The 16,939-nt window shown below is 43.1% G+C and overlaps 1 protein-coding gene across 2 annotated transcripts; it reads right to left on the bottom strand.

The window, feature by feature from the left end:
* Positions 1-5,806: 5,806 nt before the first annotated feature.
* On the bottom strand, positions 5,807-16,045 carry LOC308105601 (desmin-like). Of its 2 annotated transcripts, none has more exons than XM_080456431.1 (10): positions 15,382-16,045; positions 12,543-12,603; positions 12,247-12,342; positions 10,828-10,993; positions 10,366-10,487; positions 9,979-10,089; positions 9,018-9,127; positions 8,613-8,665; positions 7,596-7,714; positions 5,807-6,863 (listed from the first exon to the last, which is right to left on the bottom strand). In XM_080456431.1, the coding sequence occupies exons 1-10, from the start codon at positions 15,948-15,950 to the stop codon at positions 6,822-6,824; spliced, it is 1,449 nt and encodes a 482-aa protein (XP_080312557.1). In that variant the 5' UTR covers positions 15,951-16,045; the 3' UTR covers positions 5,807-6,821. The 2 variants fall into 2 exon arrangements, with proteins under 2 accessions (XP_080312557.1, XP_080312556.1); XM_080456430.1 differs by having other exon boundaries at positions 8,592-8,665.
* Positions 16,046-16,939: the final 894 nt, after the last annotated feature.

The raw sequence follows: 16,939 nt of genomic DNA on the forward strand, positions 1-16,939 counted from the left end.
TGGACCATAGAGTTATAGGTGGAAACATGATCTGCCCCATGGCAAATAATGGACTCTACCAAAGGGAAAGGAAAGGGGTGTTCATTTAAATCTAAGCAGAGAATTTTTGGTGTGGGGTGCTGCTTATTTTCCTTTATACTCACTATGCTTGTATAGTTTCAAATGTGAATGTGTGAGTTGGGAAGTAGGGAGAAATTGTGAAGATAGAGGTGAAAATGAAGAGGATTATGAAATGGTGTTCTTTCTCTTGTCTATAAAAGCACTTGAAAACAGTGACCTCTGCTGTTTACTGCTGGAACTGCCTGCTGTATTTTGGTGGCTGAAGTGTACTATAACAGGGACTTATTGCTGTGTACATTTGTGTGTGTGTGTGTGTGTGTGTGTGTGTGTGTGTGTGTGTGTGTGTGTGTGTGCGCACAGTCGCGCACATCTTTTTTATTTCATTTTTTAATCCAATAGTGCTCATAACAACTATAGTGATATTGTTATGCTGTTCATCCAGAAAGGTAGGGAAGATTGATAGTATTGTAATTGCAGTGGAATCTTTTGTATCCAACCCCCCTTGATAGCAGTGGTCAATTAATTGTAGACCAAGTGGTCTGCATCAGTGAACGTGAACTACAGTAACATCTCACCTGAAAGTTTGTTTTTAATCTATGCGAGTTTAAAGTGAGTAGTGCCTATTAATAATCTATGACACTGAAATGTAATGAAAATCCAGACCAAAGCTAATTCACAGTTACAATTTTGCATGCATCTGCAAATCTTATAGTGCTTGCAGTTTAAAAGCTTCTACCCTACTTGCATGTGTTTGTGAGGAAATGCTAGCCATCACACAAAATCCATGGATTATGTATGCATCACTTTGATACCTGCTAATTGTGCTTATTTGGATTATGCCTGTCGTGGTCGCCCGGTCGGATGGGATCTCTGGGGTTAGATAAGTGAGATTCTACTGTACTTACAAATACTCGAAGGGTGCTCCGTGTGATGTAGTGGTTGTTGTAGCCCTTTGTGTGGTGTACTGGGACCAATCAAGTCACCTGCGCCCTTTACTGCATGAAAATCCTGTTGTCTTTCTGTCTGTGTCCAGTCTCTCATCTGCTGCCATACAGACACCTCTTGTTTCTTAGTTTTTCCCCTTGAATTTGAAAGGTGACAGTCTTTTTGTGCTATAGGTGAATTTCACTGACCCCTGGTACCAGAAATACATTCCAAATACTTTGTGAGTTTAAAACACTGTACATGTTTTAGCTTCCATCTGAAATGGACTTGTGGTAAAAGTGAATACTTGGAACATGTGAATCCTGTGACAGAGAATGGACCAAACGATTAGCCGCAGTGAATACATCTTAAGAGACTCTTATTAGAAAGGCGTATCCAAACAGGGACAGGCAGATGTGAACATCTTCTCTCTTCTCTTCTCTTCTCTTCTCTTCTCTTCTCTTCTCTTCTCTTCTCTTCTCTTCTCTTCTCTTCTCTTCTCTTCTCTTCTCTACCTCTTACTCCTCTCCTGTCTGTCTGTGTTGTGTTGTGAAAAGGGCTTTGGAAAGGGATTTCCCCTCCTCTTGTTTTGTGACCATTATGCTAAGACACCTTCTATACTACTGAATACGTGTTTCCCCTGTAGATTTTCTCAGCAGTGGTGGTTCTGGGGTCATTCTTTTTTGCACATGCTTCCCTGTTTTGGCCTCCATTTTGTGGTTCTGGTGCTCTTTTTTTTTTTTAGAACCAACGCTGATGGTATTTGGGCATTTTGAGCACAGATAACAGCTGTACATTTTGCTTTTATAATTTGGGGAGAAATAAAGACATTATACATTCCACAGGATCCATATTTACTTGATGTGGTGAGCCACCACTGCTGAATGTATGTACTGTAGGAGAGACACTGTAACATTATTGTAAATACTGTTTTGTAAATACTTTCCAAATGTACATATGTTTGGTTATGTTTTGCTGATATTGTTACGATCAGTCATTAAGTAATTTATGTGGTTTATTACTTTCTAGCGGAGTACATACCCTACAGCTGTATTCTTCTCCTTTTTTTAATATAGATATCTTTATTATGATTGTATGTTTCGTTTCTTTTCGTTTCATTTGGCTGGAAGTTGATTTGCACTCTAATACTTAAGCTGTTGGTTTCAATTGTGTTGTTGAACATTGATTTCCAGCAGAGGGCGATTTGAGTGGGTAATTTTGGTGGATGAAATCTCTCTTGTAGGTACAAATTGTTCTATAATCCAATGCTGTGGCCATTGTTTCTGGAATTTGGGTATTGGGAGAAACAGCAATTCACTTCACCTCATCCTGGTCCCTGTTGAAGTAAATATGAATCACCCACTGATTTATTGGTTGCTATTATTATGATTATTATGATTATGATTATTATGGAGCATGTATTTATATGGACCTGAATATGATCAACATTGTGATTCTACAATCTCTGATTTGGTGTCCGTTTGGTTATTTGTTTCTGTCTATTTGCATGTCAATCAGCTGTTACTGTTAACAAGCTAGTTTTGCATGGGATCATGATGACAATGTTAAAGCTTCTGAATCTGTATGGTAGGTATAGTGCTAGGTTAGGAAGCTTGTGTGCACATTTTTATATAGTTGTTTTTTTTCCTTCCAAAACCTCAGTCCAGAGTAAACGTAGGTTTGCAAACATTTACACACACCAAAAACACACTCATAGAGTTATCATGCTGGGTCCCTAACTGTTGACAGAACGATAAGAGGATCAAAAACAACATTGCTTTTAGCGAGATGAAAGATCTTGAGATTCATGATCAGAAACAATCCTTCTTCCTTGTTTTTCTGTTCATGGTTTGTCTTAAGCTGATCCTCTGGTCATAGCCGTGCCAGAGAACCAAACAAGGATTTGTAAAGATAAAAAGCACAGAAAGATGAAACATCTGGTGTTTTTTTTGTTACTGGTGGGGTTCCTCGCTGTGTGTTTCATTCTGCAGCGTTGATGTGATCTAAAAGTAGATGTGTCTGACTGAGCGTGGGGGATGCCTCAGGGTTAGAGATTCAGGGCTGCATTTCCACTATCCCTTGTGACAGAAAATTGGTATTTTATCTTTTATCTTATTCTCATGCCAAACACAGCATACAGCAGTATCTGACTGCCTTCAACAAAGGTGGTGAAATGGTTTAAAGCAATGTAGTTCCTAACTCTAAAAACGGTACCGTAAAAAAATAACATCTGTACAATGTAGGCTATGAAGTATTTTCTCATTTCTGAAACATTAAATCAATTGCAAAGCAAACAAAACATTATGCCGTCGCTTATAAAGGCAAAGCCAATAGAGAAAAGGCTATGGAGATGATGGCTGTGCACTGTGTGATGAACAGGAGGAAAGCACACAGTGACACAATGGCATTTTAAATGGACCCATAATGACGTGAGAAGCTGTTGCTATTGACAGCTGCCAGGAAATAGTGACGGAAGCCAGAAGTCATGACAAAGGTGTCTCTACTAATTGGACTGAGTGAACATTGAATTGACTTTTGCTTTCTCTTCCGTTCTCTCTGCCTTTGAGCCACTCTGGCCATCTTACCACACATTCAAACCTTGCTCTTGTTTCTTCCTCTATTTATCTCCCGTCTCTCTATTTTAGTCTATATCTCGTCTGCCACACTTTCCTCTGTCATCTATCTTCCATTCCCCTCTTTCTCACTCTCTATCTCCCCACCCAGTCTAAAACCAGCCCCCCCCCCCCCCCTCCTCCTCCCCTCCTCTTCCTCCTTTATCTCCGTTGACATTTTCAGTGCAGCGACTTCATATTCACACGCAGGAGACCATAATTCTAGTTGCTGGGCTAATCGGCTTTCTGCTGGTCGTGCTGGAAACAAAACGCGATGAGGCCAACTCATTAACAAGCCATTGTTCATTTTCCACTGCGCCAAGGCCAGCACCCACACTGATCATTTCTGAGGATACATACCTCCTATTTGCACCCTCATATGACTGAATTAAATGTTAACAGTAGTTAGTGTGCTATGCTTGGTCGAGCAAGCTAGAGTCGTTTGGATGGAAATGGGTATAGAGTTTAACCACCTAAACCCTTTTTTACTTGGTTAACCAGAGTCCACCAGGGCCCTTTCATGCATACTGGTCACAGTGGAAATGCCATGTTCTATTATACATAATGGGTTTTGGTGGCAGAGTTGCACATCAGCCACCACAGTGGACGCCAGAGCATCACCCATAGAGTTAAATATATCTAGAGGGCGAATTGCCCCGCCCCCAGCTATTCATTTCTATAAAAGTTGCTCAGTGGCGTTTGAAGCACCCGAAGAACCATATTTTGGGTCAATATTGGTAAATGGACATGGTGCATTTATATAGCACTTTTATCCAAAGCGCTTTACATAGATTGTGCATTTCATTCACCCATACTATACACACACACATTCATACACCAATGGCGGAGGAAACCATGCAAGGCACTAACCTGCCCATCGGGTGCAATTAGGAGTTCAGCGTCTTGCTCAAGGGCACTTCAAACTCTGGGGGAACCCGGGATCGAACTAGGAACCTCACGGATTCCATCCGACCACTCTACCCCTGAGCCGCTGCAGCCCGCGTTATTATGGATCCCACCGCAACTCCAGGCAAACCCTGCTGTGATTGGTCAGTAGTCGCTGTGATTGACAGTTCTCGTTTTTGCAACTATGCCTAAACCTAACCTTAACCCTAACCCTAACCTCAGTAAAACTATGCCTAAACCTAACCTTAACCCTAACCCCGCCCACAAATTGGGTCCTGTTCTGAGCTTTCTGAGCAGGCACACTGAAGGGACATTAGTAGGTCGGTATGGTAGACGCACGCGCAGTAGCATTTTAAAATGATTGTTGCTATCCCAGATTTGACCACCAGGCGAGGGCGGCTTCACTGTTCTACAGTGGTTCTGGGGGCTTGGCATCACCCCATATACTGCCACCCACTGGCCAGTCGTTGTAACTGAAACATATTTTGTCAACATCCAAGATGGCTGACAGAAATGTAAACATGCCCAACAGCTCAGGAATATCTATCCATTCCTTCTAAAGTAGGAGACCCTTGCAGGTAAAAAAATATATATATCATGACATCAAGTAATATCTAATAAGCACTATAGTTGTAAACATTTCCAAGTATTGATTTTATGTTGGGAGGAAATTCTGATTGATCAACTGTCCAGGAAATTAATGCATTACTGGCTCTATTTCAACTACAATTCTTACTATTCCTGCCACTCTTTGCTCTTGAAAATGCTTCATCTGCAGTAACTTTTTTTTTAATATAAACCAATCTATTCATGTTATCAGAATGTAGCCTGCAGTTTGTATCAAAAATGCTATTTTATGCATCATTATTTACATTTACGTGAGTAACAGTTTGTGTCTAAATACTATTTACATTTTGTAGAGCTCAATAGGAGGACCTGATAGGAAGGCCTACAGGATAACTATCATCTGACTCAAAGAAAATAAATCCTGACTCAGGTTATCATAATTCATGCATGAACAAGGCTAAGCCCCCTCCTTTTATCCCTCTACACCAAATATGTTCACCAAAAATAGCCAATCTACAAGCTCACAACATGCCGTAACACAAGGCATTGTGAGCTTGTCCATCAGCTATTTTTGCCAGATGTTCGCCCCAGAATAGGGATGCTAGGGTTTGTGTGATTAAGTATCAGAGGTGTCTGATGGGTTCCACCATAGAGCTTCTGCTTCACATACCGAGGAAGAGAATAGACAAGGACAGAATTCATACATCCTTAATTATATTGATACACTGGCTCAGAAGTGACACAGATAACACTTTTTTTTATTTGAGATCTCTGGCACATTGATCTGCTTGCCCATACACACAAACACACATCCAACACATGCTATTGAGCTCCATCTTCTAACATTACTTAATTCCCTGTTTGTTGCTGTACATCCATGTTTCAGACCAAACTCTCACTTTCCTTAAACCGTTTACTCATATTTGGCCTCATTAAATCATTAAATGTGCATGTATTTGCATGGAAATCACTTTTTTATGATGTGCAGCTCAACAAGCTGCAGTATGGTTGGTTTATTTAAAAAATAAAAGAATTTGGACCATTTTTTGACCATTTTATACATGGTAATAGAATGTCCTCTGTCCTTCAAATGTCCATCTTGACATCTTGAATATTAGTTTTTTTTTACCTTAGACCAAGATCAGGACCAAGTAGGGTTGGAAGAACCAGGGCCAAATCTGCGTATTTATAATGCAAGAGCTAAAATCTAATTAAAGTTGTACATGTGACACCATAGTCCACAGCTGACGGATCATTTTGGCAGCCCACAAGTCACAGACATGTTGTGCAGAGACATTAAGTGACACTAATTCTACTTAAGCCCTGGAATGACTTGGCCCTGTACTTAATTCAAGGCTGAAAATTGTTTCTAAAAAATAAAAAATAAAAACCTTCACTGTCCCCTCATCCTACAGATATCCTGTATTTTGTGCAGCACAGTAAAATCCTCAGTGTTAATTGTTAAATGATCCATTTGTAGCCCCAAGAGTGTACAAATGTAGCTGAGGTGTTTACTGATTGCCTTCACATGTACCTTTAAATTCATAAAAGGGAGGCAAAATGGGTCACTATAAAGTAGCCATAGAGGCTGTGTTGTAAAGTGAGAGAAAGATCTCTGTAATTGTGCCACAAAATGAGGCTTAGCTTACACAAGGCCACAGTGGTGGTAGGAAAATATCATTTTCTATAGATTTCTTTTTTTTTATTCATGTATTTATTTGAATATGATGTCGTAGGTTTTCTTCTTCCTGTTTACATGATGTCTTGCTGGTGCTGTGTGGACTCACTGACCACCTGAGGAGGAGAGAAACATATGGTTAGAAAAGAAAGAAAGAAAGATATTAATGAGGTAGCCATCCATTTGTCCTGTGTCTGATAGTGTCTAACAGCATACAGTACTGTGAACGATTTCTTTTTAGCAGTGAAAAACATCCATTCAGTGGCAAAAAAAAGGCTTCTGTGCTTGTTAGAGTGAGGTGGCGTGGAGGCCGTGGAGGGCAATGGCAGCTGTTGACAGTGAGTCACCTGCTTGTTCATAGAGCGCGTGGCAGCTGTTGACAGTGGGGCGTCCTTTAGATCATATTTAAAAGTGTCTGGTTAAGGTGGGTGCACGCTAGGCCTAGTTGATTGTAATTATAGCTGAGCTAATTGCCATTGCAGCCAAATGTCATCCTAATATTGTGCATGGCCCAAGCCCAACTGTGATGTGAGCTTTTCATTCCAGTTTGTAAACGGTAAACCAAACTTACACACTGGGCACTAGCTCCCTCACTCATAGAGTACTTCATCTAGATCACAAATATAACAAGACAAAAAACAGTCTCTACATTATGAATGTTATCCTCTCGATGTCATACAAATTCCATTTTCCAATCTTTGTCTTTGATCTGAATTTATGAGTCAGTGGTGCATGTCCTTGTGTGTGCATGGTAGGGAAAGCAAAACAGATAATAGAGACTACAGAGAGAGCAAGTATGCATGAGATTGGGGTTTTCTGTGTGTAGCATGTGCTGGTGTGTCTCTCACCTCTCCGTCACGGGTCTCAATGGTCTTGATGAGAACGGTCTTCTTGGAGTGAACTTCTGAAGCGCGTTGATGCCCTGCAGAGGAGTGTGCAGTCTGAGACTGAGACTCAGGGTTGGTCTCTGTAGAAATAGATGAAAACACATCAGATAACTTTGCACTTTGAGCTGTAGGCTAAGAACAGCCAACACAATTGCAATGGAGACGAGAGATGCCCTGCTTTGTATAGCACGATAACGTGGCATAAAGTGGCATAGAATCACTGGTCCCTTAGCAACAGTGATGGTGGCTCAGACATGGCTGCTTTGACAATTAACCATGGAGTGGTCTATCTATGTCTCATCCATCATCCTCAACTACTGTCTGACGTTTTCAGATAGTCGACCACAAATTGGAACACAGTAAATTGTTGATATGGATGGATAGCACTGGGAATTAGGATTATTAGTATGTCATGTGGAGCAACTGAGCCATGGGGATATTGATATGTGGCTTGTAGATGATTGCCTCAGTGAATCAAGCTGTCATCAAGGGCGGCTGTATTTATATGTTATATACCTCCACCTGCTGGTCAGCATGTGTACCTGCAGCTACACCTGTCAATATCCCAAAATAGCATTTTTTTGGGTCTATGCTACTACCTTATACAGTCAAAAGGATTGGGAAAGAGGGCTATCTTCTTCCTTTCTGACTTGTGTACAGTGTATCGACGTCTCCTCTATTCACTCATAAGTATTTCTGAGAGTGTTGGGAAGAAGTTGTAACACTGGGCGGCAGTGGCTCAGGAGAAGGTTCCCAGTTCGATCCCGGACTCCTCCAGAGTTAGTGTCGGAGTGTCCTTGAGCAAGACGCTGAGCCCCTAATTGTTCCCGATGAGCAGGTTGGTGCCTTACATAGTTTCCTCCGCCATCGGTGAATGAATACGTGTTTGAATTTTGTAATGCACAATCATTGTAAAGCGCCTTGGTAAAAGGCGCTATATAAATGCACCATTTTTACCATTTATAAGCTTTACGCTACCTCTGTATCCAATAGATGAGTAGGCGCTCTGGTGAGGCATGTTGGTGGTGATCCTTTAAAGAGAGAAAGCACACAATATAGCATATAAGTCAACAATAACACAATACATAATATAATAAACAAGCTCACAAAATATGGTGGATAAATGGACGTTTAGAGTGTCATGGGGGTCTGCTTCCATGGTAAGATACCTATGGCGTGTGAACTGTGAATAATCTCTTTTGCTCTAACTATGTTTTTAAATGCAAAAACATGCTAGACTCTATGAGTCAGGGCACCTGATTTTGAGGCCCAGTCCTTGCACACATATCAATTAAGGTCGATTGTGTCATTCCCTAAGTATTTGGCAGTAGCAGTTGCCCGATTTCCTCTCATGCACATGTGTGCATGCACACAAACACACACCTGGTCTCCTCTCCCTCTAGCAGCTTGCGGTAAGTGGCAATCTCGATGTCCAAGGCCATCTTAACGTTGAGGAGATCCTGGTACTCTCTCAGGTGGCGGGCCATCTCATCCTTTAAAACAACACATTGGGATGGTTAGTGACACGGTATAGGAATAAATCACAAAGCAACAACATGGTTACTTGTCAGGAAAACGTCCATTTGCAGGTTTCATTCACTATGCCAACTCCACTATGCTGTTGCTAAGTAACTCATCACACCACCTGGCCTTGGCAATGTTGCGCGTTCCACCCTATGCAGTGTTGATTTCGTCGACTAAAACTAGGACGAAAAATGTTTGTCAACTACCTTTTTTCACTAACGAAAACTAAATAAAAACTAAGCTACGATGACTAAAACTAAGAATAAATTAAATATATTGACAATTTCTTCAACAAATAAAAACTAGATGTTAGGGAGGGAGATCCAGTAGAACCAAAAGACAAGTAATTTTATGTTTGGTTGCGCTCGGGTGTTGCGCTCTGAAAATACTAGCAGATCTACAAGCTAACTGTGAGCTTGAGATCGTTTATTTTTAACATGCAACCAAGTGTAAAATCAGCTATTACGACACCATCAAGGCCCGTCAAAATACATTTTAGTCGACTAAATCAACTGGGGATTTAGTCAACTATAATCTTATGATATTTAGTCGACAAAAAAACTAGACAAAAATGTTAACATTTCAGATGACTAAAATATGACTAAAACTAAATGGAATTTGATCAAAATCAACACTGCACCTATGTTGTGAGTGTCATTACTAAAAATAGTCAGCAAATTAAATTAAACATTTTCAATCATGGGAATCCAAAGCAACCTAACACCCACTGTGCAATATGAACCAACTATCTTCTACTCAGAATTCTGGCTCTGGTGAAAGCAATTTAATTAATTAATGAAACTGAGATTAGGCGAGTCACCTTCATCTTGGCAATATCTCCCTCCAGTCTGGAGATGGTGTCCTCGAAGGTACCAGCCTCACGGCCCATACGGTCCTCCATGTCTCTCATCTGACGCAGCAGAGACTCGTTCTAGAGAGAGAGAGAGAGAGAGAGAGAGAGAGAGGTGAAGAGGGAGGAATGGAATAAATTAAGGATGAAGGAGGTGGTAATGTGAGTGGAAAATAAAGAACTATTAACAAGAACGTGTGATCAGCAGGGAGTAAAACAAAGAGTAAACACTGGAGAAAAAGGACACTAAACAAAACAAAGAAAGAAAGGAAATCGTTCAAACAACCAAACAAACGAACCGACCCTGAAAGGACACAGAGCGAAGCGATGTATAAATCGATAGAATAAAAGACTCACGGTGCCCTTGAGGGAGTCGATCTCACAAGTGTAGGACTGGATCTGGTGCCTGTACTCCATGCTCTCCGACTTGGCCTGTCTCAGAGCATCACTGTTCTTAGTCACAGTCTGGTTCAGGTCCACTACCTGCACAGGGAGAGAGATGGGAGGATTCAAGATTCAAGCAGTTTTATAAAAAAAAAGAATTATAATGCAAGTTGATAATAAGGTTATTATAATACAAGGGTAGTGTACAAATAAGTAATAAGTGTAAAGTGTGTGTGTGTGTGTGTGTGTGTGTGTGTGTGTGTGTGTGTGTGTGTGTGTGTGTGTGTGTGTGTGTGTGTGTGTGTGTGTGTGTGTGTGTGTGTGTGTGTGTGTGTGTGTGTGTGTGTGTGTGATGGAGATTGCATGAAGAAAAGCTGATTCTGATTTTGTGTGTGTTTGCAGGCTCTATAGACTCGTAAACAGTATCCTTTCAACCTACCTTGGTCTTGTACCACTCTTCAGCCTCTGAAATGTTCTTGGCGGCGATGCCTTCATACTGCATGCGGATGTCCCTCAGAGCGGCAGTCAGGTCGGGTTTGGACATGTCCATCTGGACCGAGACCTGAGATTCTTGCATCTGGTTCTGGAGCTCATGGATCTCCTGTGAGGACAGAGGGACAGGTAAGTGAGTGAGGGCGGGAGTGAATGAATGAATGAAAAAAGAGAGTGTATGAATCCAAGTTCGCCGGGGCATGAATGTGTGAATAGTTGAATGAATGTTTGAGGGAGTGAGTGAGCAAGTGAATGCAAGGTCACGGCAGCATGAATGAATGAAACATTTACGGTATATGGGTCAGCTTTTGTGTTGGCAGATTGTACAGGTAATTGTCCCCACATTGTACAATAAATATGAAATTACTTCAAATATGTGAATGATCTAAATCTCTTGCGGCTTATGGGTGAAATGTTATCAGGTTCTTAAACAGTGCTTTCAATGTTATTTAGACTCTTAATCATTCTCACTTTGAGTTGTGTGATGCTCGGGGCTATGTCCCATTTACTGTGGGCTTATGAAGCATTGTGGAAATCTTTACTCTAGAAATATCAAATTGGTATGCTTTGGTTGCTCGCAGCTGTCTGTCTGACCCAAGGACATAAATAGCCGTGCAACTGTTCCCACACACATGTAACAGCTGACACACTCCGTTCAGTCAATCGGCAGTTCGGCATATCTAAGAGGTCAAAGTTGCGACAGGACAGGAGACACGACATGAAGGGACCTCCGGGACGCCGCCAGCATGGGTCTCTCTGTGTGTGTGAATGTACAGGAACTTGTGATATTCTACTGTTGCAATTGTTGTGTAACAGCTAAAGGTTAAACTATGATGACTTTCCATGCATACAGTACATTGCATACAGTGTGGGTGTGCATGTGTACACTGTATAAGATCAAGATATGAATGTGCACATCAGATCTAGCCTTGTAGACGTCCGTATGAGTGAATGATTGCGTAAAAAACATGTGATATATCCTGCGTTGCTGCATGTGTGGGCCACATATATCTGTCGTAACAGTATATCACACAGAGAGGTCAGACAGACTGACACACAGACAGACAGATATGGAAAGGTAGAGGTTATAGTTACAGGCGAACAAAATTGTGACATTAATGGTACAAAATAAATGATAAATCTAGAACTTTTCATTTCTCACAATTTGAAGGAAATAATTACTTTTCCCCTCCAACGGTGCCTTTTTTTGAAAAAGGATGCAGAGTTCAAAAATGGTCGCCACTGTAGCTATTCAGAGAATGCTTATTCCTGTAAGAGTCTAGCTGAACAGGGAATCTGACCAGACAGACAGACAGACAGACAGACAGACAGACAGACAGACAGACAGACAGACAGACAGACCTCCTCGTGGATCTTCTTCAGGAAGCCAATCTCCTCCTGCAGACTCTCAATGCGTCTCTCCAGGTCCAGCCTGGACAGAGTGGCATTGTCCACATCCTGCATGGGCAGAGAGACAGACAGACACAAATCAATAAAGGAATCTGCATCTCTAAATGTAAATACTGTATTAAATATAGGAGAAGCTAATGTGAAAGAAATAACAATGGCAGAGAAGTGAGTGAGTCAGACAGCAGAGGGAGGGAGTGGGTGGGTGTGAAAGAGGCAGAGTGTGTAGAGATGAGATAGACAACACGTACAGCTCTGAAGGCAGACAGGTTGTTCTCAGCCTCCTCCTTCTGGTGAATCTCCTCCTGCAGTCTGGAGACAGAGAAGAGGGAGGGAGAGGAGAGGAGAGGGAAGGGTGACAAAAAGACATCGTCAATAACTTTAAACTGATAAAGAAGCAACTGTCTGGAGTCAGTCAACAATTTAGCCAGAGGAAGTGAAGCTATTAATTACAGTAAGCCAAAACCACAATGAATACACATTAGTTATGACTCCGGGCGGATCCAATATCAGCCAAAGCACTCTGCCTAAGGTGCTCCTTTGGGTCACATGCTAAGAAAGTTTTAAGAACCCGCAGCACGGAAATTGGTGGAAATAGTTTATGTGCAGAGCATAATATTTGCCAGCATGTTTAACACTGGGGGCTCTCTCATTACTGCAGACTATTATGAACCATCTGGCACAAAGAAGAAACTGAATACATTGTGAACGCGACGTGAGAACGAGGCTCATTCCCTGGGGACCGGTTAGGAGACAGAGTAGGTAGTAATCACCTCGCCCCCTCTCAAAACTAACTGTTCTCGACTCGAGCGACCGATCTCTCTGGGGAACATACAGGAATAGAACCGACCACCCTGCGCACAATGCAACAGAGTGTCCTGTCTCTCCGCTATGCGTCTATGCTTTCCGTCTCCATGTGCATAATGCAATGCAGCTTGCACACACACACACACACACACACACACACACACATGCGGACACTTGTTCTGTCAGGCCCTAAACCGTGTTGCAGCTGCTGTCATACTGTCTGTGCCAAGAGGAATGCGGGCCTGTCCTTGGCCGATACCGTGTCATGTCCAGAATTATGCGTAATTCATACTCGTAGACGGTGTCGCTCGCCGAAAATAGCCGATCTGTAAGCTCACAATGCAATGCCTTTTCACCCTCCCCACCTCCGCCCTCAAACATGATTTGGGGAGAAGTCTATCTGAACAGAGAGCGAGTGAACCGGTTAGGAAGCTGTCACCTCGAGTCACTCTGATGGCTAAAAATTGTGTCTTATCTCATTCGAAAATGTTTCAGGAGGCAAGTGTCACCATGGTTGCCGTGGCAACGTGTCTTCTTGGGAGGTTACCATTAGTATAATGATGACATGGTTGTTCTATACATGTTTTACAAGTATGAATGACCAGAAAGACGCCATTTGACATTATTATTATTAAAAGCCCTACCCATAGGAAACTGCACTGGTTTAGTGATACAGTGAGTATCACTAAACTCACTGTATCACATGCGGGCTTGCTGCAAATACAGCATATAACAGCACACCTCACAGACACTATGTTTGAGCCTTTGGGGAGATTCCAACCCCTTATAGCCCATAGCTGATGCGTTATTTCCCTCTTTAATCTTTCCAGTCTCTGTGCGGGAAATCAGTGGTAACAGTATGTGATCTAACAGTATATGCCTGTCATATCCTCCCACTACAGTATATATTACACTACAGTATACTACACTACAGTATATAGGCCTACAGTACTAGTCACAGACTATAGAGCTGCTGGTATGCCTGTTGTGATAGTTGGCAATAGCAGACAGGAGGTGCCTGAGTGTATTTTGATCTGAGCTGTGTGTGTGTGTGTGTGTGTGTGTGTGTGTGTGTGTGTGTGTGTGTGTGTGTGTGTGTGTGTGTGTGTGTGTGTGTGTGTGTGTGTGTGTGTGTGTGTGTGTGTGTGTGTGTGTGTGTGTGTGTGTGTGTGTGTGTGTGTGTGTGTGTGTGTGTGTGTGTGTGTCAGCTGCTGCAGTGACAGAATCCCCAATTTCACAGTGCCGATCAGCTGTAAATACATTTGCTGCAAATAGACCACTATTCACAGCTACATCCACACAACTTGAAATGACTCAGCACACACACACACACACACACACACACACACACACACACACACACACACTATCTTCCCATTTGTCTGCCTAACCCCATATTTTTCACACATGTTAAATATACAGTACTCTTTGATTGAATGCTCAAGTGCTGGCCTACTTGTCACCTCTTTGACGGCCCAACAACACTGTTGTTGTGGGTGTTATTTCATTTTATTTGTTGTTTTTCTCTTCCTCCGTGTGTCTACTCTTGTCCTTGTTTGCCTCTCCTTCCAAAACATTCTGTCCTTCTGTCTTTTTTCTGTCTTTCGGGAATCTGTCGGTGAACTTATAGACTGCTATTCCAGTCAGTTGCACAACTGGCACTGTCCTGTCTCTGTCACTCTCTCTTTCTCTCTCTCTGTCTCACTATGTGGTATGCCCCCCCTCCCACTCTCTCTCGCTCTTTCCTTGCCAGACTCCATTCCATTAGTAGTGGTCTAATTGTAGAAACCCTTTCTGGAACACTCTATGGTGGTTATCGTTCCGTTTTGCCAAAGGGTATCTACAGCTTAAAGAATCATAATTTTAAGGACATGATTACATCCTTGTCAGTGGTGAACATTAATTATTCATTCTTCACAAAATTAAGGTTGAAAATGTAAATTGTCTTTGCCACAGCCACTAGTCTTCACTCTAGAGTTGAATTGATCATGTTCTCTACTTGCTATTCCACTTCCTCCCCCTTTCCCTTCAGCCATTCAGTCTCTGCATTCATAAAGATAATAGCTCTATCTGTCCATCCATGCAGCCATCATCCCCTTCTCCTCCTCCATACAGTATATAATTTGGTATAAATTAGCAATTCATTCATTCCTCCCTTCATCCCTGACCATGCTCCAGTTTGACTCGAGATCTTTACCCATTACTCGTTCTATCCATCCATTCATTTTCCAATCTTTCCATCCATCTTTCCATCTTTCCATCCATCCATCCATCCATCCCTACCTCTGTTTGAGTTTCTGCATATCGTCGGCCAGGTTGTCCCTGTCCACCTCCACACGGGTGCGCTGGCTCGTGAGAACCTCAATCTGACTCCTCAGCTCCCTCATCTCCTGCTCGTACAGCTCGGCCACGCGGCCGGGTCCCTCGCGGGTCTTCAGCTTCTCCACCTCCATGGTCAGCACGGCGTTCTGCTGCTCCAGGAAGCGCACCTTCTCGATGTAGCTGGCGAAGCGGTCGTTGAGGTGCTGCAGCTCGGCCTTCTCGTTGGTCCTGGTGTTCAGGAAGTCCTGGTTCATGGCGTCGGCCAGGTTGAAGTCGAGCTTCTCGCCGGAGTAGCGCATGGCCGAGGAGGCACCGATGCCCCCCCCGCTGGAGGACCTGTAGCCGGAGTAGGAGGGCATGCCCTGGCTCTTAACCTCGTAGACGCGGGACATGTGGGCTGAGGATGAGGAGCGGCCACCACCTCCCATGGAGGAGTACATGGAGGACATGGGTGAAGCGCCAACGCCGGAGCCGAAGGTGCGGCGGTAGGAGGAGGCCGACTGGGCCGACTGGGAGTAGCTCTTGCTCATGGTTGACTGGTTTTGAAGACGGGTGGTAACTGGTGGTGTGGTGGTAGCCTGGGCCGGGATGTGACTGTCTCGTCAGGACGCTGGGACAGAGAATAAATGAAGGAACACCATGCTCGGGACAGGGCTATTTGTAGCTCCGTCACGCCCACTCACACACCCCCTGTCCTACAACCCCCCCCCCCGCCCACACCTTCTGTCTCCCACGCCTCCTCCTCTCGCACTCCCCCATTCCTACACCCTTCCGATATGCACCCCCCCCCCCCCACCAGGCCAACTTCCTCAGTGACCCTACACTGAAGTCAGTTTACAAATTATTCCACGAATTTTCCACTGGTCGGTAAGAAAGGTTGCAGAAAAGTGACTCTGATTCCTTTCCCATCCTTTCCATGAGCTTTTGGCAGGTCACTTTCAAAATGTAATCACCACAATGTACTACACCACTAATCAGTCACTCTAGTTACTTGGCCAATTGGAGTATGGTCAGGGATGTAGGGAGGAATGAACACGATTTTATCCATACATAATCTCAATAATTATGTGACAATCCGCCTTTTCTCTCATGTTTCAATCTATTCCAGCCATTTTCAATTACATGTTCTGATTGCTATCCATCTTCGATTAAAGGGTAATGGAAATGATATAACTTTTATTCTGCAACCAGATTGCCCATATCTCTTCATACTGTATACTCTATTATTCTCAGGCCCCCCCCCCCCCCCTTCTCCAACCACTCTTTTTTTCCCGCACCCACCCACGTGTTGCTGCTGTGGCCGGCTCTTGATTCAGCTGTCGATGGGTCTGGTTTCAATCATTTCAAAGGGCGGTGTGTGTGTGTGTGTGTGTGTGTGTGTGTGTGTGTGTGTGTGTGTGTGTGTGTGTGTGTGTGTGTGTGTGTGTGTGTGTGTGTGTGTGTGTGTGTGTGTGTGTGTGTGTGTGTGTGTGTGTGTGTGTGTGTGTGTGTGTGTGTGTGTGTGTGTGTGTGTGTGCAC

The sequence above is a fragment of the Gymnoscopelus braueri genome (assembly GCF_963280865.1).
Source record: "Gymnoscopelus braueri genome assembly, chromosome: 18".
Classification (NCBI taxonomy): domain Eukaryota; kingdom Metazoa; phylum Chordata; class Actinopteri; order Myctophiformes; family Myctophidae; genus Gymnoscopelus; species Gymnoscopelus braueri.